This window comes from Rhea pennata, chromosome 12 (genome assembly GCF_028389875.1).
Source record: "Rhea pennata isolate bPtePen1 chromosome 12, bPtePen1.pri, whole genome shotgun sequence".
In the NCBI taxonomy this organism is placed as follows: Eukaryota; Metazoa; Chordata; class Aves; order Rheiformes; family Rheidae; genus Rhea; species Rhea pennata.
The window spans coordinates 16,525,000-16,552,023 of NC_084674.1; the positions used below are offsets into that span (position 1 = coordinate 16,525,000).

Genomic DNA, 27,024 nt, shown 5'->3' on the forward strand with positions numbered 1-27,024 from the left:
GGCCCGCCAGGGAGAGCCGCGGCGCCCCCTCCCCCCCGCCTCCCTCCCTCCCTGCCTCCCCCCTCGGCGGCGGGGCGCGCGGCCGGGGGAGGCGGGGCGGGGCGGCCGCGCGCTCGCTCGCCCTGCCGCTTCCTCGCGCCTCCAACGCACGGCCCGGCTGCGGCGCGCTGCCCCCAGCCCTCACCCAGCGCGAGGTGCCCCCGCTGCCGCCGCGGCGTTCCTGCTCCGGCCCCATGGAGGACTACCACAAGCCCGACCAGCAGACGCTGCAGGCGCTCAAGGACACGGCCAACCGCCTCCGCATCAGCTCCATCAAGGCCACCACCGCCGCCGGCTCCGGGTGAGTGCGGCGCGGCGGGACTCCCGCGCCTTCGGGGGCTGCGCGGGGGCGCCCGCGGGCGCCGGGAGCGCGCCGAGCGCCGGCCGCCGCGCGCACGTCTCTCTTCCCCCCGTTTTCCGCCCGCTTTACCCAACCCCGCGTGTGGGAGGGGGCTCCTGGGGTTCCCACGGGAGAACAGCGGCGTGTGGATGCGGGGGAGGGAGGGGGAATCCGCGCCGCGAAGGGATGGGGATGCTGCGGGCGGGGGGGGGGGGGGGGGGACTGGTACCACGCGAGTCACGTCCATCCTCCCCGAGGCGCATCGGCGCGCGGCGGGCGCTGCCCGAACCGGGGGGGCGCTGCTCGACCTGCGATCATGGCGGCCGGGGTGGGGGTGGGGCTGGGGTGGGGGGCGCCCAACGGCCGCCCCGCGCCCAACGGCCGCCCCTCGGCGGGCCCTGCCGGGTCCGCGCCCGCTGGCGCTGGCGGCGAACCGCCGCGGCCCAAGTTGATGCAGGGCTGAAAAACCAAAAGAATTTTTTGCCTGAGGCGCAAACGGTTTCTTTTTCATTCCGTGCCCGTCAGTTGGAACTAATTCTCCACAGAATTTCAAGTGAGCCCAAGTGGGATTATCTGTGAAATGCCGGCGGTCTCGAATGGGCAGTTTATTCAGGCCTCTGGACAGGATTTAGTTTAGGCTCTGATGTGTGCAGATTCCAGGGTTATCCTTCCTTTGATCCTGCCGTACCTAGGGGGGGGGGGGGGAAATCGACACACAATCCGTTTCTGCTCATGTAAAATTGAAGCCATTTTTCTGCTTGAATAATACACTCGAGTACTTCAATATAGAATACTGGCCTTTGATATTCCTGCAATTTCCTCCTTTTTGACATTTTTGGAGCTAGCTGCAGCATTTCTTAAAAAAAAATAAAAAATAAATAAAAAGGATACTAAGGCTCGTGTGGAGAAAGCTGGTCTGTAAAATTTTTTGAAAGCTTCCTCTCTGAGGCGGCTTGCGCTGTGCCGCGTGTCTCTGGCATGGGCTACCTTGCACAGTGTTTCTCAACGCACACAGAAGGTGAACTTTGCTCGCTCCTTTGGCACATGGCAAGGGAAAACGCCGCGCCGGTTCTCTGCGCAACCCGCAGCGCTGCAGCGAGGGGTCTCGGCCAGCCCAGCCTTGGGAGCGGGTTCTCGCTGGGTGGTAGCTTGTTTGGTCCGGTCTGGAGAGAGAAGTACAAGATGCCCAACAGTTGCTCTTCAGTTCTTGAGTTCTTTCAAGGCTACAACGTATAGGTAATCTTACACCAGACTATGTAAAACTATGGGTAGGGAAAATGGGGCTAAATCTACTTGGTAAAGCTGGGGCTTCAGTCTGGAGCTTCTAGTGCATGCTTTACAGTGCATGCTTTATCATGCACGTGGAGGTGTGTGATTTCAGTTGTCTTATCTAAAGATATGATTATCTCCCTGTTTTGTCTGATGTGCCATTAAAGAATAAGAGTCTTGGTACAGCCCTTGCTTTCTCTTGTGCTGTCCATGAAATTCAATAGTAATCCATTCCTCTCATACTGATGAGCAAATAGTAAAAATTATTTAACTCAAACTTTTTTTCCTCCTCTGGTTCATATATGCTACAGTTGTGGTGAGTACTTCTTACACAAAGTTACTTCATTAACATACGCTATAGGTTATTTTGGGCTTATTTGCTAAGCTCATTACTTATGAGTTGTGTAGAGTGTGAAATTATTACACAACTTGACAGTGAGCAGGTTATGAAAGATGGGCTCTAGAGGAAGGACTATGCTGATAGGCTATATTTTCCTATTTTAGAAGACTTGACTATCAAGATGGTGATATAGTAATATACCTAACAAAAAAAGAGAAAGAAGTTTAGGGAGTTCACAGTTGGTTGCAGTGTTAGCCGAGTTGTATGCATTTCTAAAACAGATATGCATTAAGATTGTGTTTTTTAGATACCAAAAGAGGCAGTGGGCTTAACTTAAAGTACTGGTATACGGTAAGAACATGGACAGTTGTTTGAATGCAGGTTACATGTAAATAGAGGCTTAATAAAAGATGGAGTAACGCTTACTTTGAATTTTTTAAGGAAATTCACATTTGTTAAGGGTGTTGTTTGTAGAAGTGAATTTACTTGCAATAAAAGAACTTCAAACAAAACAGAACCTGCCTACTTATTTCAAGGAAGTAACTTCTGTAAACTGTGACATATTTTGCAAGAAATATGGTACAATGGTAGATTTGACAAGCTGGATCTTGCAGGCTTTACCTGTATTAACTTTTATTAAAGCAAATGCAGGTTTTGCCTGGACAAGGGCTAAAAGATCAGATAATCTGATCCTGAAGATGCTCAAATATGTAATTTTGGTATGAGGAGTACTTAACCACTGCAGTGGAAAAAATCAGTAAACTATAAAGATTTTTATATACTGATCATTTTTCTCCTCACCTAGGGCATTTCAGATTAGTTACAAAGATCGATACTTGCTTTTAGGTGTGGAAGTTCTTTTTTTTTTTTTTTTTTTTAAAGATAAGTAGTACATATGTTTTGACCCAAACTGGTAGAATCCCGTTAGTAGTTAGAAATTTATCAGTTTTTACTTTTTTTAGAAACAGTATCTGGCTTCTTAGAATTAGATGGTTACATTCTTAAAAGTGGAAGTTGCAAGAATCTCTTAAGAGGCAGTTACATTTCATAACATGGAGTATTGTCACTTGTCATAGATGATGCTCTACTTCAGTTTTTTAGTTTTGTTCTTCACTCGGTATTCCGTTTTAACATTCCAACATGATTCTCTTTAGGTGAAGTATGTAGATAGATTTAATTTAAATAGAAATAGAGTTAAAAAAATCTTTTGCATGCTGGAGTGGTTATTTTGTTGTCAGTTTTTGAGAATCTAGGATTTTTGTTTTGAAGTCCAATTCTAATATAGTTTTGTTTAGTTTCTTATTAAAGGGATATATATCCAGAAATAAGACAGTTCTTCAGTAGAAGCTATTTGACAAGCTTATTAATCGAATCATGACTTCAGATTTCTAGATTATTCATCAGTTATGAACAAAACGTGAAAGATTGTGTGAAGGTAGAATGAAGATGATTATTTGCTGCGTTCCGCGTTACCCTCCCATGAGTACTCCATGAATATTTCCCTAGGCCTAATAAGGAGTTCTTGTTACAGAACTTTTCAGAAGTCTATGATTAAATACACCAGTAGATCTAGTGAAGATGGATATATTTAAACAAACTCTGTAAGTTAATTTTAGAATTATTTTTGGTGTCTGATATGTAAATTTTGGTTAATTTCTATTAGCAGAAAGCCATTTAATTAATAGTTTAACATAGTTTAACAATAGTCAAACAATAGTTTAACAAGATTTTTTCCAATTTTCAGATCATTTATTAAATTTTTATACTTTTTTTTTTCTTTATATTTTCATATGCTACCATTTTAGGTTGTTTAAAACTTTTTTTACCAAGACCAGGAGTTCATAGAAGTATGGCTAAGTATAAAGTTAATAAAATTAAAGGAATGAAAGCTTTAAACAAGCATGTAAGGCTTATCGATTAACTCATATGTATAAATATTTACTAATATGTTTGAACCATGGTTTAAACCTAATTCTTCTGGTTCTCTGTGTGTGAGTACTTACTAAGGGATGGACACTAACCATAATTTGTATTTTGCTAGTGTTTTGCATGTTTTTATTCCTATATTACAGTACTGTTGGGGATGATGGGAGGGAAGAATTATTACTACCAGAAGAGAATATTCTGATTTATGTTCTGGTAAAAGTGTTGTCTAATCCTAACATGCATGGTAAACATACATTTGGAAAAGAAAATGAGACACTTCAATAATAAAGTGGTCCTGTTTCACAAAGAGGCTCTAAGATTTTGACCAAGTATATCACATTAAAGATGAAAATCAGGTAGTTGTAGGAAAGAAAATGTGGTGAAATTGCACTTTCTTTTCAAAGCTGCTGTGGTTTTCTGCAATTGTCACCTTCATACTATTCATCATTCACTTTCCTGTACCTCAGTAGCACCTACTGTTGTTGTGATCCTGTTTATACCAATAAACATCTGAAAAATGCTACTTTGTACAATCAATAAAATTAAAAAAATCCCTAAAGCCTTCTCATACCTTTTAAGCTTTTGCTAAATGCGTAAGTGAAAACCCAAGGCTGATACTTTAAGTAGTCAAATAGTGCCATCCCTTCAAGGTATATAAGAACTACAGTGGTCATTGTTGCAGTGGTGTAGATAAATAAAAATATGTGCCCTTCTATGTAATAAGTTAAGTGAAATATACACCTTTTGTTGGAATAACTCAATGTTTGCCACCTGGAGCTGGAAACAACCCTTTTCATCTTTATTCTTGCTTGATACTTTTAAATGGCATAGTTACTTCTGCAATAGGCCTGCAGATTTTCAAGTTACAGCAAAAGTAACTTGTGCTGCTGTTGAAAAATTTGGTAAAAGTCATCCCAGTAACATCAACAGGAGAGAAAGACTATCCCAAATATATTTTTTTTAATGTTTGGTATACCAACTAGTTCAATATTTCAAACTGATCTCAATTGCAAATGTAGAAAATACTAGTCCATCCATTAGCCAAAGATTAAACAAATTAGTATTTTTCAGTGTGTAGCAGAACATATTTTTAATAATAAACTGAACACTGAATTTCTGTATCCAATTTACATAGAAAATGAAACACAAGGAAAGTATTATTTAATGCCAATTTTAGTGATCAGAATTCTATTCTAGTTCTATTTTAACAGCTCTAATGGTAAAATAATCAATATAAAAATGGATGGGATTTAACATAATACAGTTCTAAATGTTGCAGAACTTTCAAAAATTAGTATTGTATGACCAATTCCCACTGTGCAGTGGGGCCTGAACGAGTCACAATGCCACATTTTAAAATCCTTTACCCAGTGAATGGCTTAAGTACTGTGGAAAGCAGTCTTTGTTTCCTCTTCGTTAGCATGAATTTCATGCCTTCAGATAAATAAATATAGTATAATTTGGCAAATGGTGGATATTGTTTCCTGTGCTTTACAGTCACTGATTAGGGTGATGTTCTTTGGCATGAAGAACAGAGAGCCCAGATATACCCTTGATCTGTCACCAGGGCCTGTCTTTTAACATCCACTTTGGACAAGATAACAAGGCTCCTTTTGTCACAAAGTACAGCTAATTGGCAATGGGGTAATAGTAGATGGGATGGGTTATCAGAAACACTTAAGGGTGCCTATTTTAATGTTGAGGAATAGGGGACTGGTGAAGTGGTATTTTAAAGATAAGGTTGTGAGCAAACATTAATCAGAAGTGGTAATCTTGGGTCTGTCTTGACTTGTAGCCATCCTACATCATGTTGCAGTGCAGCAGAGATTATGTCTGTGCTGTTTTTCCATACCATGAGGTACAAAGTGCAAGATCCCAGAAATGCCAGCAATGACCGGTTTGTTCTCTCAAAGGTAAAATAATAACTGTTATGCTATACTATTGCAGTCTGGTAGTAAAGAGCTCTCTGTAAGTTACAGACTTGTCTTCCTTGACTTACATTTGCTTGTACTTGCTTCTACAATTTGAGACCTTGTAATTTGTCTACCATAGAATGGAAAAAAATAACTTTGAGTATTTTAACTTGTAGCATAACTTCAAAATAATTAATAAGTATAATAAGTATCTGTGTAATGTGTCTTGATGTGCTTTAAATTTACAATGTTATTTTAATTTTAAATAATAAAATTCATTATATTGTCTCTAAAATCTATCAAGAAATGTTAAAGTCTGTTTTATTTTGGTGTAACTAATTTTCTAACCAGTAAGTCACAGTTAGGGTTTGCGCTGTTCTTGTTGAATGTAGCCATATACTGCCATGCCTGTGATTGTATCACAGCGTACACTAGTTTCTGACAGCTCACTAAGGAGTGTTGTAGGAAATAGTTATCGTGGATTAGTGGGTAGTTTTCACCCCTAATGTGCTACTTCTCAAGCCGCTGTGGTTCAGAAAACATCAAAACAAAACAAAAAACAGTGTTCATAACTGGCCATTAGTGTTTCTGTCCACTGTTGCATTGTGCTGTTGTGTTATCACAGAGACGTTTTGATTGTATGACATTGGGGCAGCTCCGGGGCCTTCAGAAAAGGTAACTATAGACAAAATGGCAGGTGAAGTACTTTAGCGAAGCAGATTTCATCTTTGATTCAGTTTTTTATATAGTGGCTCACAGTAAGGCCGCATAGCTGATGATGTATGTCTGTTGCATTGGATGTAACTCTTGATGTTTCTGATTGTCTTTCAGAATCAAGTAAGTGGATGAGGAGCAAGTAATTAATACTGAAGTGGTAAAGGAATAAGAGAGGATCACTTCATAATATTTGCTTTACCTCTCTGAGTATTCAATATTTCTGCCCAGAGCTGCTAAATGGCTTCAGAGCTCCACATGCTTTTTTAAAAAAAACAAAAAACAAAACTCCTAATGACTCCCTGGTTATAAAATGACTACTACTACTACAGGTCTAGATGGATCTGGCCTCAGTGATCTGAGTGCACGAAGCCTGAAGTTTGATTATTGTCACTGATTGCATCTTGACTTGAATCCGTATTTATTGAAGAAGTTCAGATGGAAGAAAGCTTGGTCATCCATCCACTTACTAGTGGATGAAATGCTCTGCTCTTGGAACTGATACCCAAGCAAAATGAGTCAAAGTTTTTTTTTGTTTTAATACTGCAGTTGCTCTTTGGAATTGGATCTGGCTGATTAACAGAGAGCTTCTCACTCTTCAATGTTTATTTTCTTGAGGACATCCTAAATGGCCCTCAAGAGTGGTGTATTCTTTCTTAACTAGAAATCTAGTTACTGTAGTCAGCTGTTTGTGATGTTCCACATGAGGGCTCAGGGGACTTGGAAGCAAGCATCAGTGTGAGCATTGCTCTGTAAAAGTATTTTATAACTTGATCCATTTTTAGCAGCCATAAGATTCTGATTGCAGGGTTCAGTTTGTCAGCTTTATAGACTTTTGGCTTCATACTAGAATATTGTGAAACTTGTGCTTTGCTTAAAATTTATTTTTCTCTCTAGGGTCATGCAGCACCAATTTTGTATTCTGTTTGGGCAGAGGCTGGATTTCTACAAGAAGCAGAATTACTGAACTTGAGGAAAATTGATTCTGTCTTAGAAGGACACCCAGTACCAGTGAGTGCTAATAACCTTTGATACAAGATGGTGTTTTCTGTGAAACAAAAAGTACGTGTATTTTGCAGCAACTCTTGGTTATCAGCTGTGGTACAGGAGAGATAACAACTTAGAAGAAGGATGATGTTAATGTCAAGACCTACAAGGAGGCTCAGTGTCCTGGATTGAATGACAGTGCAAAAATGACTTCTGGTGTTGATTCCCTACTGTCCTGTGTCTCAGTATTTTCCATATTAAAGGATTTTTTTTTTTTGAATTCCAGCATGACTTTTCTGTCCTTTAAGAAGCTCTGAAGTATTTCAAGAGTTTGCATCCAGTTCGGTTGCCTCATTGGTCTTTCCATGCCCAATAAGTTATTTCAGTTGAAACATTTTACACAGAATCATCAGATCTTAACTGTTGCCATGCAAGGCATAGTTTAGAAATTACTGAGCCATGGGTGCCACTCCCCTTCAGTGAGGCAGGTTAGCCTGTGACACTGATCATCAAGGTAGATGCATGGCTGGGAAAAAAAAGTGTCTCGGGGTGGAGCAGGACAAGATTTGAAGAGACTTGCACTATATTGTAATAGCTGAGAAACTGAATTTAGGTATGTGTTAAACCATCTTCTACAGCTGGTCTTAATACCAGGTAGGACTCTTTCTCGGGAAGCCTGCTGGAATGAATGAGAGTTTAGATGCTCTGTTTCAAAGATGTAAAATAATGATTATCTTTTTATTCTCAGAGACAGGCATTCACTGATGTAGCTACTGGATCCCTTGGCCAAGGTCTTGGGGCTGCCTGTGGAATGGCATACACTGGCAAATTCTTTGACAGAGCCAGGTAATTCCTTCTTTATATCTTATGATTTTAGGAATTCAGGAAGGGCTATTTTGTGAAAAAAAGTACGTTCTTATCTTGATCAGAAATAAGTTCTTTTTTCTATTAATCTCCATTCCCAAACCTAAATTTAAACTCAAATTTTAGGTAACGGTTTATTAGCATGATAATTACAAGGCCATTGCCAGGGAAACTACCAAGGATTTAAGGATTAAGAAGAGTTGGTGCATCTGATCCTTTTGTAACCTGGCAGTATTTCAAGATGATGATCATTAATAGAGAAGACAAAAAGTTATTGGAACAGCCTCTAACTTTCAGAGAGCAACTGATAACAATTTTGAGAACAATAGGTGTCCTCTTACTGGGAAAAAGCAAACTAGAGATGTGCTTGTTAAAGTCAGACAGCAAATAATGGAGAACATGGATCTAGATAAGGAGCTATTATGGTCAATAATAGCACTATTGAACCATAAATTTGGGCTCCAAAATATTAACCTGAAAGCCATTCAAGTCCGTAGAGCCAAGAATGACCCCTTCTGCCATTTGTTCTGCAGACAAGAAAAGCAAATGTCTAAAGGCAAATCTGTATGAGGAGGAAAATAGCCTGATGTAGTTGATGTATTTTATGTGACAGTTCTAGTACATTCAAATCAAGGCTGCCCAGTTAGTGTGTCCTACACTTCACTAACTTGAAATCATTGCTGCGAAAGATGATTTGCTGATTTTAATAGAGTTTAGCAGATGGTACATGTGGAAAAAATCTAACTAGTGGTTACTTGACAGAAAAAAAGGTGGTCTTGCATGCAATACTGGGGAGCAGTTTGTGTGCGTAGAGTTTAGATTTAGCTGAAGGCATGCGTCCTGTGAGATATATTTTAATAGATAGGATTTGGAGCAAAAATCTGTAATAGCTTAATGATTAATCACTTACAGCTTTTTGATTGTTTGTTTTAAATTATATTATTCAAGTTTAATGTACTATTTCTTTTAAATTTTCATAGGTAATAATAATTTTACAAAGATTTGTCATCCAAAAAAGAGAGTGGTAACAAAAGGCAAAGTGCAGGGGCTGAATCCTGTAGACAAGAGCAGGCAGTATTCCAGCTGAGTTTTGCCCAAGTAAAAAGCTTCAGTAGGTGGGCAAGTAGTCTGTCTATCTCCTGAATTTGGTTATGCAACATGCTTTAATGTGTAGTGGAGCCCATCTCCAGTTTATGATTTCCTGAAATGAAATTATCGTTCGTCCTTCTAGGGAGTATATGGTAGGAATGAGGAAGAAAACAATAACCTTTCATACATTGTCAGTGATCTTGCTGAGTCACAGTGACAGTGTTTAATGGGCCTATTCATTCAAGGCTTGTAATAGGAGGTATAAGACTTCATTTTCTTTGAGACAAAAGTTTGAAAAAGAATACAGTATGTTCCTTTTTTATCATGTTTAACAGCTAAAAATTATTTTAACTTATTTTTTCTAGTATCACGTAGGATCCTCTAAGATGAATGCATTGAGCAATGTTTGGAATAAAAAATGTAGCAAATTCTCACTGTAAATCGTTACATTTTGCTTTTGATTTAATTCTGCATACTCATACATGTTACTCAATTTTTTACCTTCTTCCTCTAGCTATCGAGTGTATTGTCTGCTTGGGGATGGAGAGTTATCTGAAGGCTCTGTTTGGGAGGCGATGGCCTTTGCTGGCTTTTACAAGCTTGATAATCTAGTTGCTATATTTGATATTAACCGTCTTGGACAAAGTGACCCTGCTCCTTTGCAGCATCATGTTGAAATCTACCAGAAACGTTGTGAAGCATTTGGGTATGTGACTGGAAGAAGTTCAGTATGTGCTTTCATTTGAGATTGTATGTTTTATTTGCTTTTCAGAATTTTTCAAATGAGCTTTCAACTCCAAGGGATACTATTACTAAGAAAGATGGTCTTTAATGTTTCTTGATAGCTAGTCTCTTTGTCTGTGCAGCAGGAATATTAAAGGTGACAGAATTTTTGCTTAGAAGAAAAATAAAAAGACTATTTATTCAGATAAATTTATTAGAAGATCTTGAAGCAGTTTTTATCACATCAAATGCAGGATTTATAGTTATTTGTCTTCCTGTATCTACTGTCATAGCAAGCAAATCAGAAAAAAGAGCATAAAAACATTCCTCTTAAGGAAATTCTTTGTATTTTTTTGTACAGGCTTTCAGTTAGTTTAGAAACATGTCTTTTCATATAAATATGGAAATCCTTGACAAAACATGTCAGATTTTTTGATTATTTTGTTTTAAAATTATATATTTCAAGGTTAATATACTCTTTGTTTTAAATTTTAACAGATAATAATAAATTCGCCATTAGCAAGTAATTTAGCAGCCATATACAAACTATGATGGACTGTCAACAATTCTAATCATTTTTTTAAAAAAGTTTTTCTTAGATTGATTTGCCTTTATGATTAAAAATAGCTAGCATAGCTAAAGATATCTAGTATAACTGGGTTATGTGTGAGTTACTGATTTTTGCTAGTAGCTATTTTTTAAGCTGTCTGTGGCTCTGTTCACCTTATAAAAAGGGGACTACAATATTTTATGATGTCAAAAGAATACTAGTTAATGTTTTTCACATCTTTTGGTTTTCTGAAAAAGATATTGTATTGGAACTAAATTATTATTCATTATTGTCGTTACTAACTACTAGAGGGTGTGACATGCTAAAACCCTTTAGAAACAGTTAATCTGTTTGTATTCTTAGCTGGCATGCTATCATCCTTGATGGACACAGTGTGGAGGAACTCTGCAAAGCCTTTGGCCAGGCCAAACATCAGCCAACTGCTATCATTGCAAAGACTTTTAAAGGCAAAGGCATATCAGGTAATAAAATGTCCATTGCTTTGCAAACAAACATGTATTTTATATATGTATATATATATATACACAATGTTGCAGTAAGGGAGCAATCATTAAAAGATATATCATGCTCCCATGCTCTCCATCTGATCTGAAAACTTGAGATGATCACCTTGTTGTTTTTGTCCTTTGTTGCCCTCTGCTTATGGAGCATATTAGACTGGTCGTTCACTGGAAGCAGGCAAAGATGTGGCTCTTTGTATCACCCAGCTAGATGCGTTTCCATGCTGACCAGACTTTTATAGATCCCACTTGCAGAACTGAATTTCTTCTGTGGGCAGCTGCATTTGAGTGTTGCTTTTAAAGAGTGTTTTCTACTCTGGAAGAAGGCCAGGGAGAGAAGCATTGGACTTGAAACTGGTCATGAAAATTGCCTTAGCAAAAGAGGACAACTTTCTTGGCTTGCTCTTGATCCATAGGCCCACTCTGAGCCAGGGAAGGAAGTAACCTTGTTACAGGAGCTCCTTGCTGCTCCTGCTGTCACAGATAGCTGAGTCTGCATGTTGCCAGCTAGAGAATATAGATGCATAGAGATCGAGCGATGCTGCTTTTATAAATTTGGCAAAGTTGCATAAGACATGTAGTACTTAAGATACCTAGTCTCAAACTACATGTTATTTCATGTGATCTGATCTGTAACTTTCACTGAGGTATATTAGTTTGCAAGAATGATTTAGTATGTTAGCAGTTGTTTGAATTTTGGAATTTGTGGTGCCTCTAAGAACCTCTTGTAGTTTTTGTGTGGTGTGAAATAACTAAATGCCATTGCTAGCAGACAGATGTTTACCTGTGCATTTGAACCATGTTTGTGTCATGAAAAAAATCTTCCAAATTGTTTATACTTCTCAACAGTAGTAGTGCTAAGAAAATGATTGTGGTTTTTGCAGGTGAGGAAATGTGTGCTGGCTACATAGCACTGTAACCATAAAATGGACTCAGTGTTCAGAGCATGGGGGTTGCTGTGATTCTGTTCAACTACAGGTTTTAGCAGCACAGCATGAATTCCTCTTTCTGACCCACTAAAAATTATTAAAAATAGGAATGAATAGTATATTAAACTTGAAATATATTATCTTTGCTCCTTTTCTTGGAGTATGCAAGCAAGATTCAAAGTCAAAGAAACAAAATCATCCAGAGATGCAGTTTTGCCGTTAGTGCCAAGTGTACAAACATAAATATCATCAGAAGGTATTCAAATCCAAAAAGCTGTAAAATTTTAAGACTTGTTTGAATTAAAACAGTTTGGTGAACTGTGGTTTGAAACTTAGAGATGAGTTTGTTTATTTAGGCCTAAAAACTTGCCTTCCAAGGGCAAGTGCAGAGTCCTGCACCTAGGGAGAAATAACCCTAGGCACCAGTAAAAGCTGGGGGCTGACCTGCTGGAGAGCAACTCTGCAGAGAAGGACCTGGGAGTGCTGGTGGAGGACAAGTTGACCATGAGCCAGCAATGTGCCCTTGTGGCCAAGAAGGCCAACGGTATCCTGGGGTGCATTAGCAAAACTGTTGCCAGCAGGTCGAGGGAGGTGATCCTGCCCCTCTCCTCAGCCCTGGGGAGGCCTCATCTCAAGTACTGCGTCCAGTTCTGGGCTCCCCAGAACAAGAGAGACGTGGAGCTACTGGAGAGAGTCCAGTGTAGGGCTACAAGCACCTGCCCTATGAGGCACGGCAGTGAGAGCTGGGCCTGTTTAGCCTGGGGAAGAGCAGACTGAGGGGGATCTGATCAATGTGTACAAGTACCTGAAGGGAGGGTGTCAAGGGGACGGGGACAAGCTCTTTTCAGTTGTCCCATGTGACAGGACAAGAGGCAATGGGCAGAAACTGAAGCACAGGAAGTTTTGCCTGACCGTGAGGGGGAATTTCTTCACTGTGAGAGAGACAGAGCCCTGGCACAGGCTGCCCGGAGAGGTTGTGGACTCTCCTTCTCTGGAAATCTTCAAAGCCCGCCTGGATGCAACCCTGTCTGATATGCTCTAGGTGACCCTGCTTGAGCAGGGGGGTTGGACTAGATGGTCTCCAGAGGTTCCTTCCAACCTTGCTGATTCTATGAAATGTTGAAATTTCATGTTAATGGTTCACACTGATTTACTGTTTAGTTGTTGATGCGTTTATGGGCTTTTTTGTTTTAAGGTGCCAATCTGAACACAATTTCTATAGAAGTCACTGGAAGTTTATTGTCCTGAATGTCACTTATTCAGAATATGTAGAGTATGCCTGTTTCTATTGTGTGTTTAAATGTGTCTTGCTTAATGAAAGTGAATGTTATAGTAATTGTTTACAATGGAAATAATTAGGAAGTTCTTTGTTGGAACATGGTACTGGATGCTCTCATTGTTCACTGTGCTTTTATCTGAGTAAAATCTGCAGGTAAAAACTTTAATAGCTTTTATATTTCTTTTTTTGCAATGTAATTTCAAATATGCAGGTGTGGAAGATAAGGAAAGCTGGCATGGAAAGCCCCTTCCTAAAAACATGGCTGAACAAGTCATTCAGGAAATAGATGACAAAATACAAAATAAGAAAAAGCTTTCTCCAGCCCTGCCAGAAGAAGATGCACCTATAATAAATATTAGAAACATTAAGATGCCATCTCCACCAAGTTACAAAATAGGAGAAAAGGTACTCCCTTTTTTTTCTCACTGTTTGCCAGATATCTTTGTAGTATAATACTGGGAGAAAGTTACTAACAATGTTATCTCTTGCCACAATTTCTCCTACTTACCCATTCACTCCTGTTTTCTGTATGCTGGTAAATGCATATCTCTGCAGTGTGACCTGCAGATAGATGCTCAACTTGCCAGATGTTGTGAGGACATGTTAAAATAGAGAGATTCATATCACTGCTTAATTTCATGATCAGTGTCAATTATCTAAAGTGTTTTACATGTGTTTAAAATTAAAGTAGTTCCACACTGTCCAGCAAACTTCCATGGTAGGATAAGTGGGAGCAGAAAAAGTTCTAGAAACAAACTCGTAACAGTACTTACTACTCTTTCTTTCTTTCCTAGTTGGCTACCCGCAAAGCCTATGGTCTGGCACTTGCAAAATTAGGTCATGCCAATGATCGAGTGATTGCTTTGGATGGAGACACAAAGAACTCCACCTTCTCAGAACTTTTTAAGAAAGAACATCCCAATCGTTACATTGAATGCTACATTGCTGAACAGAACATGGTAACTGGTTGCTTGTTTTTATGAAATACTGATATTACACAACAGAATCTGAGACTATTCAGTTGAAGTCTTTACAGAGAGAGGTTTTAATATTTGATTTTTGTTTGGTGATTAAGAAAAGGGACTGTTGCAGGTGTTTCCAAATATGATACAGCAGAAATGCTACTAATCATTCTTCCCTAAATCCCCCCCCTCACCTTTTTTTTGGTCACACTGTCTACATTTTAGCAGACAGTCATGGAGATGGCAACATGTAAACAAACAACAGTAGTACATTCTACAGCATGGTTTGCGGAGAGTTAACTATGAAGAGACTTGTTAGTTTTCTATTTTCACAAGAAATGAAATGCCGCAACATGAAAATGAGCTGTATGCTAGACTTGGGTAAAAAGAGGACAGGGAAATAATTAATAAAAATTAACCTGATGGCATTTGGGCAGAAAGGACTAAAATGATTTTATAACTCAGTCTGGACTGAATCTTCAGTTGCACCTGTATGGGTTCACTGAAGCAAATGAAATTACAGAGACATAAATTCAGGCAAAAATTGGCTGCTGTCTTTAATGATTTATAACCTAAGAACCCACAGGCTGTTTCTTGCAAATTTTATGCTAGGGCAGTTTTGTGAGCTTGAGTCAGGCATTTTGTGTTTACGTCAGCTGGAAAGAAATTTGGCCATGAGAAGGAGACAGATTTCTCTGTGAAACAAATGTATGGGGCAGTTCTAGCAATAAATATTTTTTTGGCATTGTTCTCTGTATTTTTCTGAAGAAGAGCCCTTTTAGTAAATACTGGTGCAAATGACATGGACAAATCCATTCTCACTTATTAATGATAACAGTTTCTATCTGCTGGAGGTAGTAAAACCACATCCTTTGGACTGAAAGTGTAAGCCTTTGATCCAGGCCAAGAAATAAGATAAGAAGGGGATAAGTCTTAAAACTCTCAGAATGGCTGCTTGGAGTAGATGAAGAAAAGAAGCTGCCAGTAAGGATCAACAATAACAATTAGAAGATAAGGCAAGGAGCAGAAGAGTTGCTGGAGGGTAGACACTGGGAGAGAGAGTTGCTTATACTGGGAGGGAGAATTGCTTTTCTTTACTTTTTGGAAAGGCCATTGATTAGGAGCAAAACTGGATATTTTACCTATATTGAGAGAGTCTCTCTGGAATAAATTTTCTCAGTCAGAAGCCCCACAAATAATCTCCTGGAAGCAGTTAATGAATAAGGAATTTACCTTTCCTGTACAATCTCCATCTTTCCAGGTGAGCATCGCAGTTGGCTGTGCGACTCGTGACAGAACTGTTGCTTTTGCCAGCACCTTTGCCACCTTCTTCACCCGGGCATTTGATCAGATCCGTATGGCTGCCATCTCCGAGAGTAACATCAATCTCTGTGGGTCGCACTGTGGTGTTTCTATTGGTAAGGGCAGCCTATGGCTACTTACCACCACTTCCCATATATTTAGTGCTAACTTTCTAGCAGTCAGAGCTAACTGATACTGTGTTGTGGGGACTATCAGTAATATAGATAAGATGGTATAGAAGTGGCAAGGTTTATAGGGAAAAGTCATGGTTGTAATTTATTTTCATCAGACGTATTGCTGCATTTGGAAAGAGTGAGAGAGATTTCAGTGTTCTTCAGCTTGTCTGCTTTTTTGTTGGTATCAGTTTGGCTTGATTTAAAAAAAAAGAAAAAAAGGACTTTTCCCTACAAGCTTTTCTACTCTACAAGGATTCAGAGTGGTATAAAGGCCTTGGGTTGGATATGAGGAGCTTAGATTCCTTTGCCTCTTTGCTGTTGACACATACTTCTCCTAGCTCTGTCTCTCAGTCCCTGAAGTGAGAAGATAATGGTACTTATTCTCACACAGATGCTCTTGTCCACAGATCTGAAAAACATTTTAAAAAGGATAAATATTATTATGTTTTATTATGCCTTTTAAAGTCATCCATTTGAAACAATTACTTCAACTTATCCAAGTGTTTCTTACTACTGGAGCAGTTAATATGTTTATAAAAAAAAAAACTCATAATGCTAATGAAACGGGAACTGTGAAGCTGTTACATAATTCAGGAACTTGGCAATATCTTCTCTAGTCTTTGCTTCCCATCATAACTGCTTGGTACATGTCAGATCATATTGAGGTTTTGCTTTTGGTTTGAGGGAGGGAGAGATTGTTTTTATGAAATGCACAGAGATCATCCATGAAAATAAGAGCAGACTTACATACCAAGAAGGGAAATGCCAGTAGATTTTCATGCTTGAAAAGTTACTAGGTATTCGTAGGGAAAAAAAAGAAGGGGGGGAGAGCTAACAGAGGTGGTGAGTTAAGGCTCTTTTATACTTAGGTTATTCAGCTGATTTAACAGTTTTGGCTAGCAGGATGGTTTGCAGGAGGGGTTGTTTTTTGTTTTTAAAGCAAAGTAGTTTGACCTATGATATCAGTAAAGTTGTACTGATTTATAGATGTTTCATAAATGTGTACAGTCTGATCCTCAACCTACAATGGTATAGCATATGCTTTAGTAGAGGAGGCTGTAAGTAGAGTATATCAGATTATGGCTTGTGTATGTCATTAAGGTAGGGATTCTGTTACAAGCCTCTTTTCTTTTTAAAGTCAGTCCTCCCACCTCTTATCCAATCCATAGTTCAATCCAGTTTAAATCTTTTAGGAAGCAGCAAAGGGTATTGGTATAAAAGCCAATTATAGCTTTGGTCTTTGCTCATTTGAGAAGATGCAGTTCCTTTTGGTTACCTGAGTTGTCTCCAAAAACTACAATTTCAAGTGTTGGTTTTCAGCATTTGAAATGTTCTGCTGGGGCTGTGATTGGGAAGTGCATAGTTAGGTATCTAAAGTTGTTTGAGTTACAAATCTGATATGGGCTTCAGCTCTGTTTTTCGAAAAAAAAGCCTTTGAACCTTAAGTTTTGCAACAAGATCGTAAAAGAGAATACTTTAGAGAAATGCTTTAGCAGTTTGAAAATTCAATTTTAAATAGGAGGGTATGAAATAGGTATACTTCCTATTAGAATTTCAGACTTGTAAAGAATTCAGAATTCTAACTAGGTCTGTGGTGAAAATCAAAGATTTATGTAGCAGTTTTGGTAGACCAAGGCATTTACTGTTTTGAGAACTGAGCCTGTAAAATGTATGAGAAAGAACTGTTACAATGTCCTTTTGAACTACTTTTACTGATACACTAATGGTAGCTAAGGGATCAAAATTTCTAATGAAATGTTAAGTATGTTTTCAAGGCCATAAGGAGAGAAAGGAAAATATGTATTTGCTGAACAGAACATGCAAGGAAAAAAAATCACAATGTATGCCCATCAAAAACAAATATCTGTTATTTAGACAACTAATTTTAGCATTATAGTCATTTTAATATTATAATCATTTAAATATATAGTCATTTAATAGTCAGTTTACATTAAGCAATTACATTTTTTGTTTAAACTATAATGTGAATTTTGTGAGTTTAATAAAAAATAATCTTTTGACCTGCATTATGCTGACAAAAAAAAGTGTATGTTAGGACTTTCATATGGATATACTTGGGGCAAAACTCGATCTGGTTCTTGTCTGTTGATTACTACTAGCATGTTACAGATGCTGTGTACAAGGTAGACTGTGAATACTAGTATTATTATTATTGGCACCACATTAGCAGAACTGGAACAGACAAGCATGAGTAGTACAGTACCCTGTATCAGGGTATTAGGTTTTGATTCAGATGCCTGTTAAATTTTGTTCTTCCTGTTTTCACTTTTATTCTACATAAAACTTGTCTAGGTGCTTTTTTTAGAAAGGAAAAATTCCCTCTGAAATCTCATTCAGTCAGAGTGCATACAGATTTAAAAACAGTGATGAGAATTTTTTCGCATGTAATGACTGAAATATGAGACTCTTTCCTGGTTCATGCCAACTTTATTAATAATGAAAAGTGGCAGTTTATTGATTGATTTCTTTGATATGTTTAAAGTTCTTCAGGGTTTTGTGCTCCTCGTATGAAAATACTTTCCTCCTTCCTCGTGAACTTGTCGTTATTGAGTAACAGGTAGTGGGTGCATGTGGGAAGGCTTCTTGCCCTGCTTCTGCTCTGCAGGCTGTGACATGACTGAATTCAAAAATCTTGCATGGTTAGTTTGGAATGGTGCCATTCCCCAAGCACCATTATATAAGACCATTGTGGTGGGGGGGTATATTGTGATCCTTTTCTCTTTAACTATGGAAAATCATGGCATCCAACACATGTTCTGACTAACGATTCTTTTTAGAGATCTGCAATTTATGCTATCTGGTGCTTGAGCAGTTAAATGAACAATGTGGATATCCTATTGCTTTTTTAAAAAGACTTTTTGTACTATTAAAATACACGTACCCTTCATTTAATCTTGGAATGAGCCTAAAAATCTGAGAGTAGTTGTACCAAATAGGCTCTCTGTTTCTGATAGAGCACATGCAATTCTCCTTTCACATTTCCAGCAGTGTAAATCTAGAGTAACACTACTGACTTGAGGGTAAATTTTGCTTGTGCAATCTTAATACATGTAAATCTGAAGATGCTCAGGTACCTTGTGACCTTTCTTCTCCTAGATCTGTACCCTTCCTATTTTGGTTGTTTTCCCTTTGTGTTGTTTTACTGTTGCACTTTATTTTCATTTTTTCTTTTTAACCCTAGTTCTCTTTCTTTTTAGTCTCTTTCTGTCTTTAATTACTATTTAGAAGGTTCCAAGTTTAAGGAGAAGATGATTCTTTTCTCAAGCAGGTAGACTTGCATGTCCTGTGTGTGCCTGATTTTATATATATTTCTGTTTTACATTGAACTTCACTATTATATTAAGTAATCACCAACAATTCTTTTAATTCTTTTAGGTGAGGATGGGCCATCTCAGATGGGACTGGAGGATCTGTGCATGTTCCGGGCTATTCCTAATGCCACTGTCTTTTACCCTAGTGATGCTGTAGCCACCGAAAAGGCGGTGGAAATAGCTGCCAACACCAAGGTTTGTATCACAATATTTCTCAGCCAGAGAATAATACCTATTTTTCTGTCTTTTTTTTTCCCTACTGGCATGTTTCTTGCATGTCTGTACTCACATAAATTGTTTTAAAGGCTCCAACGTGGCAGTGGGATGTTTTCTTTTGCATGGAAAGGTTGCAAACATTCAGTCCAGGCTAGTGTCAAGTGAACAGTTTGGGAAACTGTGGGCCAAAGTTGGAGAAATGTAAATGATTACACAACAACTGCAGATTGGGTCTAAATTGGCTCAGAAATAAATGCAAGTGTAACTGTCTTGTTGACGCTTGACAAACTTACAGAAAGTACACCTTTATACGATATTCTCCCAGGCCATATTTGAAGGTGGATATGGAAACAGAAATTCAACTTGAGGATTTTGATAATGAAATGCCATATACATGAAAGCTCATGAATCAGATTCTCTACTGGCCTAAGACAGTCCCTGTTTTTTGGAGCTATTGAGAATCAGTACTTACACAGTTAACAGCCTCACTGGTCATTTTTTGCTTTCCTGTTGCTAATGATGGATTGTGGTTAAACTGGACTATGTCCTAACAGGACTAGGACTTCACATGTAGCTGTGATTTATCATTGCTACATGAAATTTAGCTGAAGGTGGATAAGAGAAATCAGACAAACACCAATAGTAGTGTGGGTTGGATCCTTTAATCTTCTCCTTGACTCGTACTTCTCTTGGCTTCCCTAGGAATTTACCTTGAGCAGGGAGCAAATAATCTGAAAATTTTGTCTTGCTAGTACGACTTTTATATGAAGGAGATGGAAATTTAGTATGTAAGAAATGTGATTAGTGGTCTGTGGAAAAAGATGAGGAAAAACACAGAGAAAGGGAGTGTAAAGAACTGTGAGGAAGAGGTTAGGCTTAAGCAGTGGTTTGTTGCTTCTCTTGGAAGGGCATGTGGATATTAACTGATGGAAAGCCTATTTCCTTGCTTTCCGCTAAGCATTTCTTCTTTTGCTTTAAAGCTAACGAGGAAATTTTGCAGATATGGCAAAGCTTTAAGATCCTAATTAACTCAAGTAGGATTCTCCGTTTCCACAAGAGAACAAAAGAGAAATGATGATCTTGGAATCAGAAAGATTATAAATTACCAGTGCACTTTAAAAAGAGGGTAATTGCCTTACAATATCTGAAACAACCACCTATTGAAAAAGCACTAGTGCTACTGCTCCAATGAGAATTTGGGAAGCAGGAAAACAGTAGAACCTGATATAACATGGAAGAACTAAAAACAGACAACTGGAAAAAGTAATTTTGCTTTATTTTTCTCATTGTGTTTATAAACCAGAATGTCAACACCTTCCTCTTTTGTAACTTATGGCATGTCTACGTTGTAAACAGGGCATTTGCTTCATAAGAACCAGTCGTCCTGAAAATGCTGTCATTTATAACAACAATGAGGACTTCCATATTGGACAGGCGAAGGTAAATATTTGAGAATCATAGAATCAGGAAAAACATGCCAAGTTTTTCCTCTAAAAGCCCTTTTCCTTCGAAAGCATTCCAATACCAAAGATTAAATCTCCAAAAATAATAGAAATATTGCCATCAATAATGTTTATTATTAAAAATAAATGGAAACATTTTCTTGCAGGTGGTTCTGAAGAGTAAGGATGACCAAGTGACTGTGATAGGAGCAGGAGTGACTCTGCATGAGGCTCTGGCTGCAGCAGAGCAGCTGAGAAAAGGTGATCATATTAGGGAGCTCCCCGCTTTTTTTTTTCTTCCTCACCCCCTCCTCCCCCCCATCATTTAACACAGCAAAGAAGTCAACACCAGTCAGTCTGACTGCTCACTCTTTGTACTGGTTAACATTGACTAATTAAAATGTTACAGGCAGCTGGTCACCTGTTAGCTGATACAGTGCAACATGGTATATATCTGCCTACCTAATTGAATAAGTTTTGATTAGGTTAGTGCCATCAGTAAGTGTGAAAATAGAGGAAGTTTGTAAGAAACAGGAGTGATCTTTGCCCGGCACATTGTCCACGCTGCCTAGGGTACTGACATGATAGAATGTGATCAGGTTACAACCAGTTAACAAAAAAATAGCTTGTCAGTTGAGCCACAAAACTGCACTTTTACCCAGTACTGTTGAGAAATAGTGCCTGTATGTAGGTATGGTTCGCTGCTAACTTCATTTTGAATGAATGTATCAGCATTTAACTAGTGTGGGAGGCAATAATCCTGTGATTGTGCTCAAATGCACAGACCTTTTCTCACAGAGAAAACAAAAATCCTTCAGTGAAATAAGAAGAGAAAGGAACCACCAAAATCCATCTGTGAGTCAGTAGCCTACACCCAGGAAGAGATTACAGATATTAAGAGGTAATACAATTAATGGTGTAGGTGGCTTAGGGGTAGCTGTGCATGCTCTATCTAGATATACTGTCAAGACCTTGAACCATCAGGCCTAGAACATTTGGAAAGTTGTATTTTTAAAACTACCTTTTTTGTGTGTATTTGTAGTGTTTTGCAACACACTGCTGATCTTGGGGTGTAAATAACATGTTATGGAAAGATACTTCCTTAGAGCAGAGTCAGTGTCTTTTACGTAAAAGCTTATACAGTGGCTACTAAATAGAAATGTCAATATAGTCTACCAGAGGGTTTTTCTGTGTTATATCAATTCCTGGATTCTGAAGTAGCTTCTTGGAGTGGTGGATTAATAGCATGAGGTAGACTAGGCTTTAGGCTTTTTTATGTTAGATAAGAGTTGAATCTGTATTCAGCCAGCCAAGATCAGACAAAAGCTCACATAATTGCTATTCTTTATAAACAATCACAATTTTTATGTAGCTTTAACAAGCAATCTGGGCCTGCCTGGTGATGGCAGGACAAACTCTGTTTTTCCTTCACCAACCTGAAGGGCACTGCATTCAAGGATGGGGCAATTCAAACAAGCACACCTAATTGAAGATTCTAGGGGCTTCCTTGTACCATTTTCATTCTTTTACATTCTCCAAGGGTATATTGGAAATAACTTCATTCTACTTTTGCAGAAAAAATTTTCGTACGTGTGATTGATCCCTTCACTATAAAACCCCTGGATAAGAAAACAATACTTGAAAATGCAAGAGTGACCAAAGGCAGAATCATCACCGTTGAGGACCATTACCATGAGGGTGAGTTGAATCCAGGAAATCATAACCCACACAGAAAACCCCACGAGGGGCTGGTTGGAGGCTCACAGCTTCCTCCTGACCTGAGAGAGAAGTACCAGGCCTCACATTGTGTTCAGTTAAAGCAAAAGAGAGGTTTTAGCCTTTTCCATTGACACCATGATTACAAGCTGGCACTGAGTGTTGAAAGTTTGCTAAGGTAATGGGTTAATCAGGGCTGCCTTTATGATTAATCTGGCTTGGTGTGCCCTTCTTTATGTGTGAGCAAGTGAAATCTTGTTTTTGTTCTCCAGTCTCCATTTTGTTCTCCATAGTATTTATAAATTCCAGCTGTGGCACAGTGATTCTGCACAGAATGGACTCAGATTGGCTTTACAGCAGCTGTTCTGCAGCCTGTTAAATTATAAGAGAGACCATTGCTCTGTGTTTTTCGTAGCTTTTCCTATGTCCAAAAGCTTGATTCCAGGTTACTTGAAGTTGGATGTTTTTGGCAATTCCAGCAGTCGTTCTGGGATAAATTATCTCTTGCTTCTCCTAAGTTAGTTCACCATAACTGTAATAGAGCAGATCAGAGCCTGTGAAGAAACAAAGCTTTGTGCATCCTCACTGGCCTCTTTTCATCCCTTGATCTCATGTGCTTACAGGCTGTTACAGAATCTTACTGGTGTTTGGTAGCGTTTTTAAGCTAAGAGTAAAAAGCACGTGTACATATGCAGCAGGAATTTCTAAGATTTCCAAATATCAGCTAAAAATGTTATGCAGGAGAAGCAAAGTAGTTCCTATAAAATTCCCTCAGGATTTTATTTTCATAAAATAACTCTCTCCTGGTTCTGATGATCTCTGGCAGGATTCTGCAGGATCTCAGTGTTCAGCGGCTGACCATCTGCTCAACTACTCTGCTTCCTCTTGCTCTCTGGCATATTTTGTTTGCACAGGTTTTCAGTGGCTGGCCCATGCAAACACGTCCTCTGAGGGTGAGCCCTTATGCAAACAGGAGCTGTGAACTGCATGTCAGGCTCACTCTTCCTGAGGGATGGAGAAATTAGCAGAGGGGCAGCTGTGAGCTATGGAATTGTTGTGGGGAGTTAGTCCTAGAAAGGGGAATGTTATCCTACTTCAAGGCGAGCACTAGTCTTGCCAGATGTCTGAAGTGAGCAGGCATTACCGTAAGTGCTAGTTGTATGATACTTTTGTCCCTGACCATGGATGGTGGTAGCATCACTGAACCTCATCACACTCCAGCTTATTTTTCAACTCTAGACAAATGTTTTACTGTAAGTTTGCAAAATGGCAGAATCAGCACAGTCAGAGCTGATGAACGTGTGATTTACACTGGTACTGCTGTCTATAAGATGCAATCAAGGAAGGTCAAGTGTGCATTCCTCACAAGCCCACATCACTGATCTTACCAGCCACATTCATACAAGTGCCTCTGGCTTGGGAGCTAGATTTGACTGGTTAATTCACACCATGGCTGAGCTGGGAAAAGCACTGTGTTCTTGGGCATACCCCAAGGGCAGTGCAGCACTGAGGTTTCTCTCCTGCCAGGAGTCTCAGAGCACGTGCTGCTGACACCAGCCCGTGTTTTCTTCTTCCCTAGTATTCCTGCCTCCAGAATCTCTCTTGCTGCCACACAGTTCCCTATTGCACCCCTTGCCCCTATTACTGGTAGTGACTAAGTCTGAGCTGAGCCCCATGCAAAGGTTGTGGGTTAAGTGCATTAAGTAACACAGAGAGGTACCCAATAGGAAGCACAGAAGTTGTAAAAAGGTTGCACACTTAAATGCTGTGAGGCTGGTGGGAATTGAGACACTCTGTTTCTTAAATACGTTTGTAAATATTCCTTAGTTTAAATATATTTTTAAACTTGGCCCTTAATGACTGATGTTGAAGTGTTGAGGGATGCATGACAGTTTTATGCATTTTAAAAGGTTTTAAAAGGTATGTTTCTTACTGCCAATCTTTAAGTACTTAAGAAATGTCAGGCTGGTTGTCCTCAGAGGCCTGTGAAATAGGGAATTATTTTCATTTCACAAATGGGTGACTCAGACATATATTACATTATGGCTGATGTTTCTTATAAGCCTGTGAATTGGGAGTTTAACTTGTATTTACTTCTGATCAGATATAAATTTTATAATGCCTTTAAAATTTTACCGACTTGGCCACAAGCACAGCAGAAACCTGTGTTAGAGCAAAGTGTTAAACTAGCTTCTCTAACCCTACAGCCTCTGCGACTGGTACTCTGGCCCCATTTGTCCTTCCTAGATGCCCTCTCAATAGCAGTTCTCCCTTTCAGAGAGCTATTACAGCACTGAGCTTGTAAACAGGGAAAAACCTGTGATCTTCTTCTGGAGTCTTTGACATTCTTTGGTTTGATATAGAAGCACTCTGTTGCCTATGGAAGCAATCTGTATGTGGTGCTTGTCCTTCTTTTCACAGGTGGCATTGGAGAAGCAGTGTGCGCTGCTGTAGTGGGTGAGCTGGGTATCACGGTTAATCGCTTGGCTGTATCTCACGTACCACGCAGCGGGAAGCCAGCTGAGCTCCTGAAGATGTTTGGCATTGATAAAGATGCCATTATGCAAGCTGTTAAGATGGCAGTGTCCAAATCAAGAAATGCGGAGTAGTTTGAAGCATCTTGTGCTATGTTACAGAAAAGCAGTGTTCAGAGAAGTATTGTAAGTTCAAGGCAAAGGTGCTTTATGTAGAGAGTTCTAATAAAAATACCAGCTTAAAAAAAACTGTTGTTTTTTTAAATCATTTTTGCATAGGCTTTAATGCGGGGGGGGGGGAATGTCTGCATGTTTTCAGTCATTGAAAGAGACCTTTAGGTTATTTGGAAATTGGTGGGCAGCAGTCCTTTGCCTTCCTGCTGTGTAGCAGGAAGGTTTTGTGCTTTGCAACTTAACCTCTCCTACTATGAGCTCTAGCTTGGAAGTGGTGGAGTGTTCACTGTAAAGGTTTAAGTGGGCTATGCATCAGCAGGGAAATTGTGTAGTGGATATAGTAGCATAAAGTGAATTGAGTAACTTTATTTAATGTTTAGTCTAAGTTACTGCTCAAGATTAGAACCCTGTCTGGAGGGAAGTTGGGTGAAAAAAGGAATTCTTCTCTTATTGCTAGAATTGCTCAAGAGCTCACTAGCCCCTTTTCTGGATAGAAATGTGAGGCCTTGGATTGGATAATGAAAAGTAGGAATATGTCTTGCAGGAAGAGGGTGGCTAATGCCTTTGCTTCTGTTCTTCCTTTCTGTACTGCCCCCAGGCATTTAAAATGAAGGAGGATTCTATGTGCTGGATAATGTGAGTGTAGTGGAAGGAGATGCAGCAGCTCTTGGGGAGCAAACAGAGGAAGGCAGAGGACCAAAAGGAGCGTAGAAATGGTGAACTGTCAGCTCTGGGAGGACTTGCTGGCCATGGAGAATGGTAGCTCATGTGAGCCTTGTGCTTATTTAAGGGGACAGATACTTCTCTTAAGAACTGTGATTATATTTTTGAGCCTTGGGCAGTATTGCAAAGGGTAAGAAGGGAGACCAGAAACAGCATTGCTGCTGGGCAAGAGGCAGGAGCATTTCAGATGCTGAAATGAACTCGAGAAGAAGGATCTGAAGGAACAGCAGGAACTCCTCTGCTACCTGAGAGGATGTGACTGAAGACATAAGGTGTTTTTTCCACAGAGCTCACTGTTCTCATGGGAGTTACTCTAAGTTGGATGAGCTGTTCGCCTCACCTATTTGGTTCCATTGTTTGATACGTTTTGCTACTTCTGTTATCCTTAAGCAGCTTCTAGTTGTTTTAAAAAAGGTTATTCTCTGGACTGTAATGTACCAACTTTGAAAATCTGAAAGCCTATTTAGTACTAAAATACGTTTTCATCGTCCTGACTATTTCCACAAACTATCTTTCTGAAAGAGTAGAAGAAACTGAAGAAGCTATTGTCATTATCAGCGCAGGGTGACTATATGCAGTGTTCAGTTCAGACAAAAGGCATTTGACACTGCTACACTGAGCCAGACTTTCTTCTCAGAGTAAAAACACCAAATATGCAGTATTTTGGTATGATAGAAGATTTATACAAAAACAGATGTGATATATGTAAATGAGAACATGAATATTACAAAATAACTTTTATTCATCATTATTGCTTAATTTCATTACATGTCCCCTGATATGTTTAGGTAACTGCTTTGTTGATTTGGTACAGATCTGCATGCAACAAGGTATTTCTGGATGCACAAATGGAACCGTACCACACAAGAATGGTAAATGCTGATGCTTAAAATAAGTTTAACTCATAGAAAATAAGCTTTTTAATTTTTTAAGCTACACTTGAAATTGTTTCACTGAACTAAAATGGGGCTGTGTTTGTCTATGATTACACAGGCCTATGCAAATACATGTAAGAGGTCCCTAT

General features: G+C 39.2%; 1 protein-coding gene across 2 annotated transcripts; it reads left to right on the forward strand.

Annotated features, from left to right (window-relative positions):
- Window positions 1–93: 93 nt before the first annotated feature.
- Window positions 94–25,346, forward strand: TKT (transketolase). 2 transcript variants are annotated; one of them, XM_062585281.1, is made up of 14 exons: window positions 94–340; window positions 5,710–5,827; window positions 7,439–7,552; window positions 8,277–8,374; window positions 9,996–10,187; window positions 11,118–11,236; window positions 13,695–13,888; window positions 14,278–14,442; window positions 15,707–15,863; window positions 19,320–19,450; window positions 20,828–20,911; window positions 21,081–21,174; window positions 22,489–22,611; window positions 25,051–25,346. In XM_062585281.1, the coding sequence occupies exons 1-14, from the start codon at window positions 234–236 to the stop codon at window positions 25,236–25,238; spliced, it is 1,884 nt and encodes a 627-aa protein (XP_062441265.1). In that variant the 5' UTR covers window positions 94–233; the 3' UTR covers window positions 25,239–25,346. The 2 variants fall into 2 exon arrangements, with proteins under 2 accessions (XP_062441265.1, XP_062441266.1); XM_062585282.1 differs by lacking the exon at window positions 94–340 and adding an exon at window positions 3,815–3,835.
- The last annotated feature ends 1,678 nt before the right edge of the window (window positions 25,347–27,024 follow it).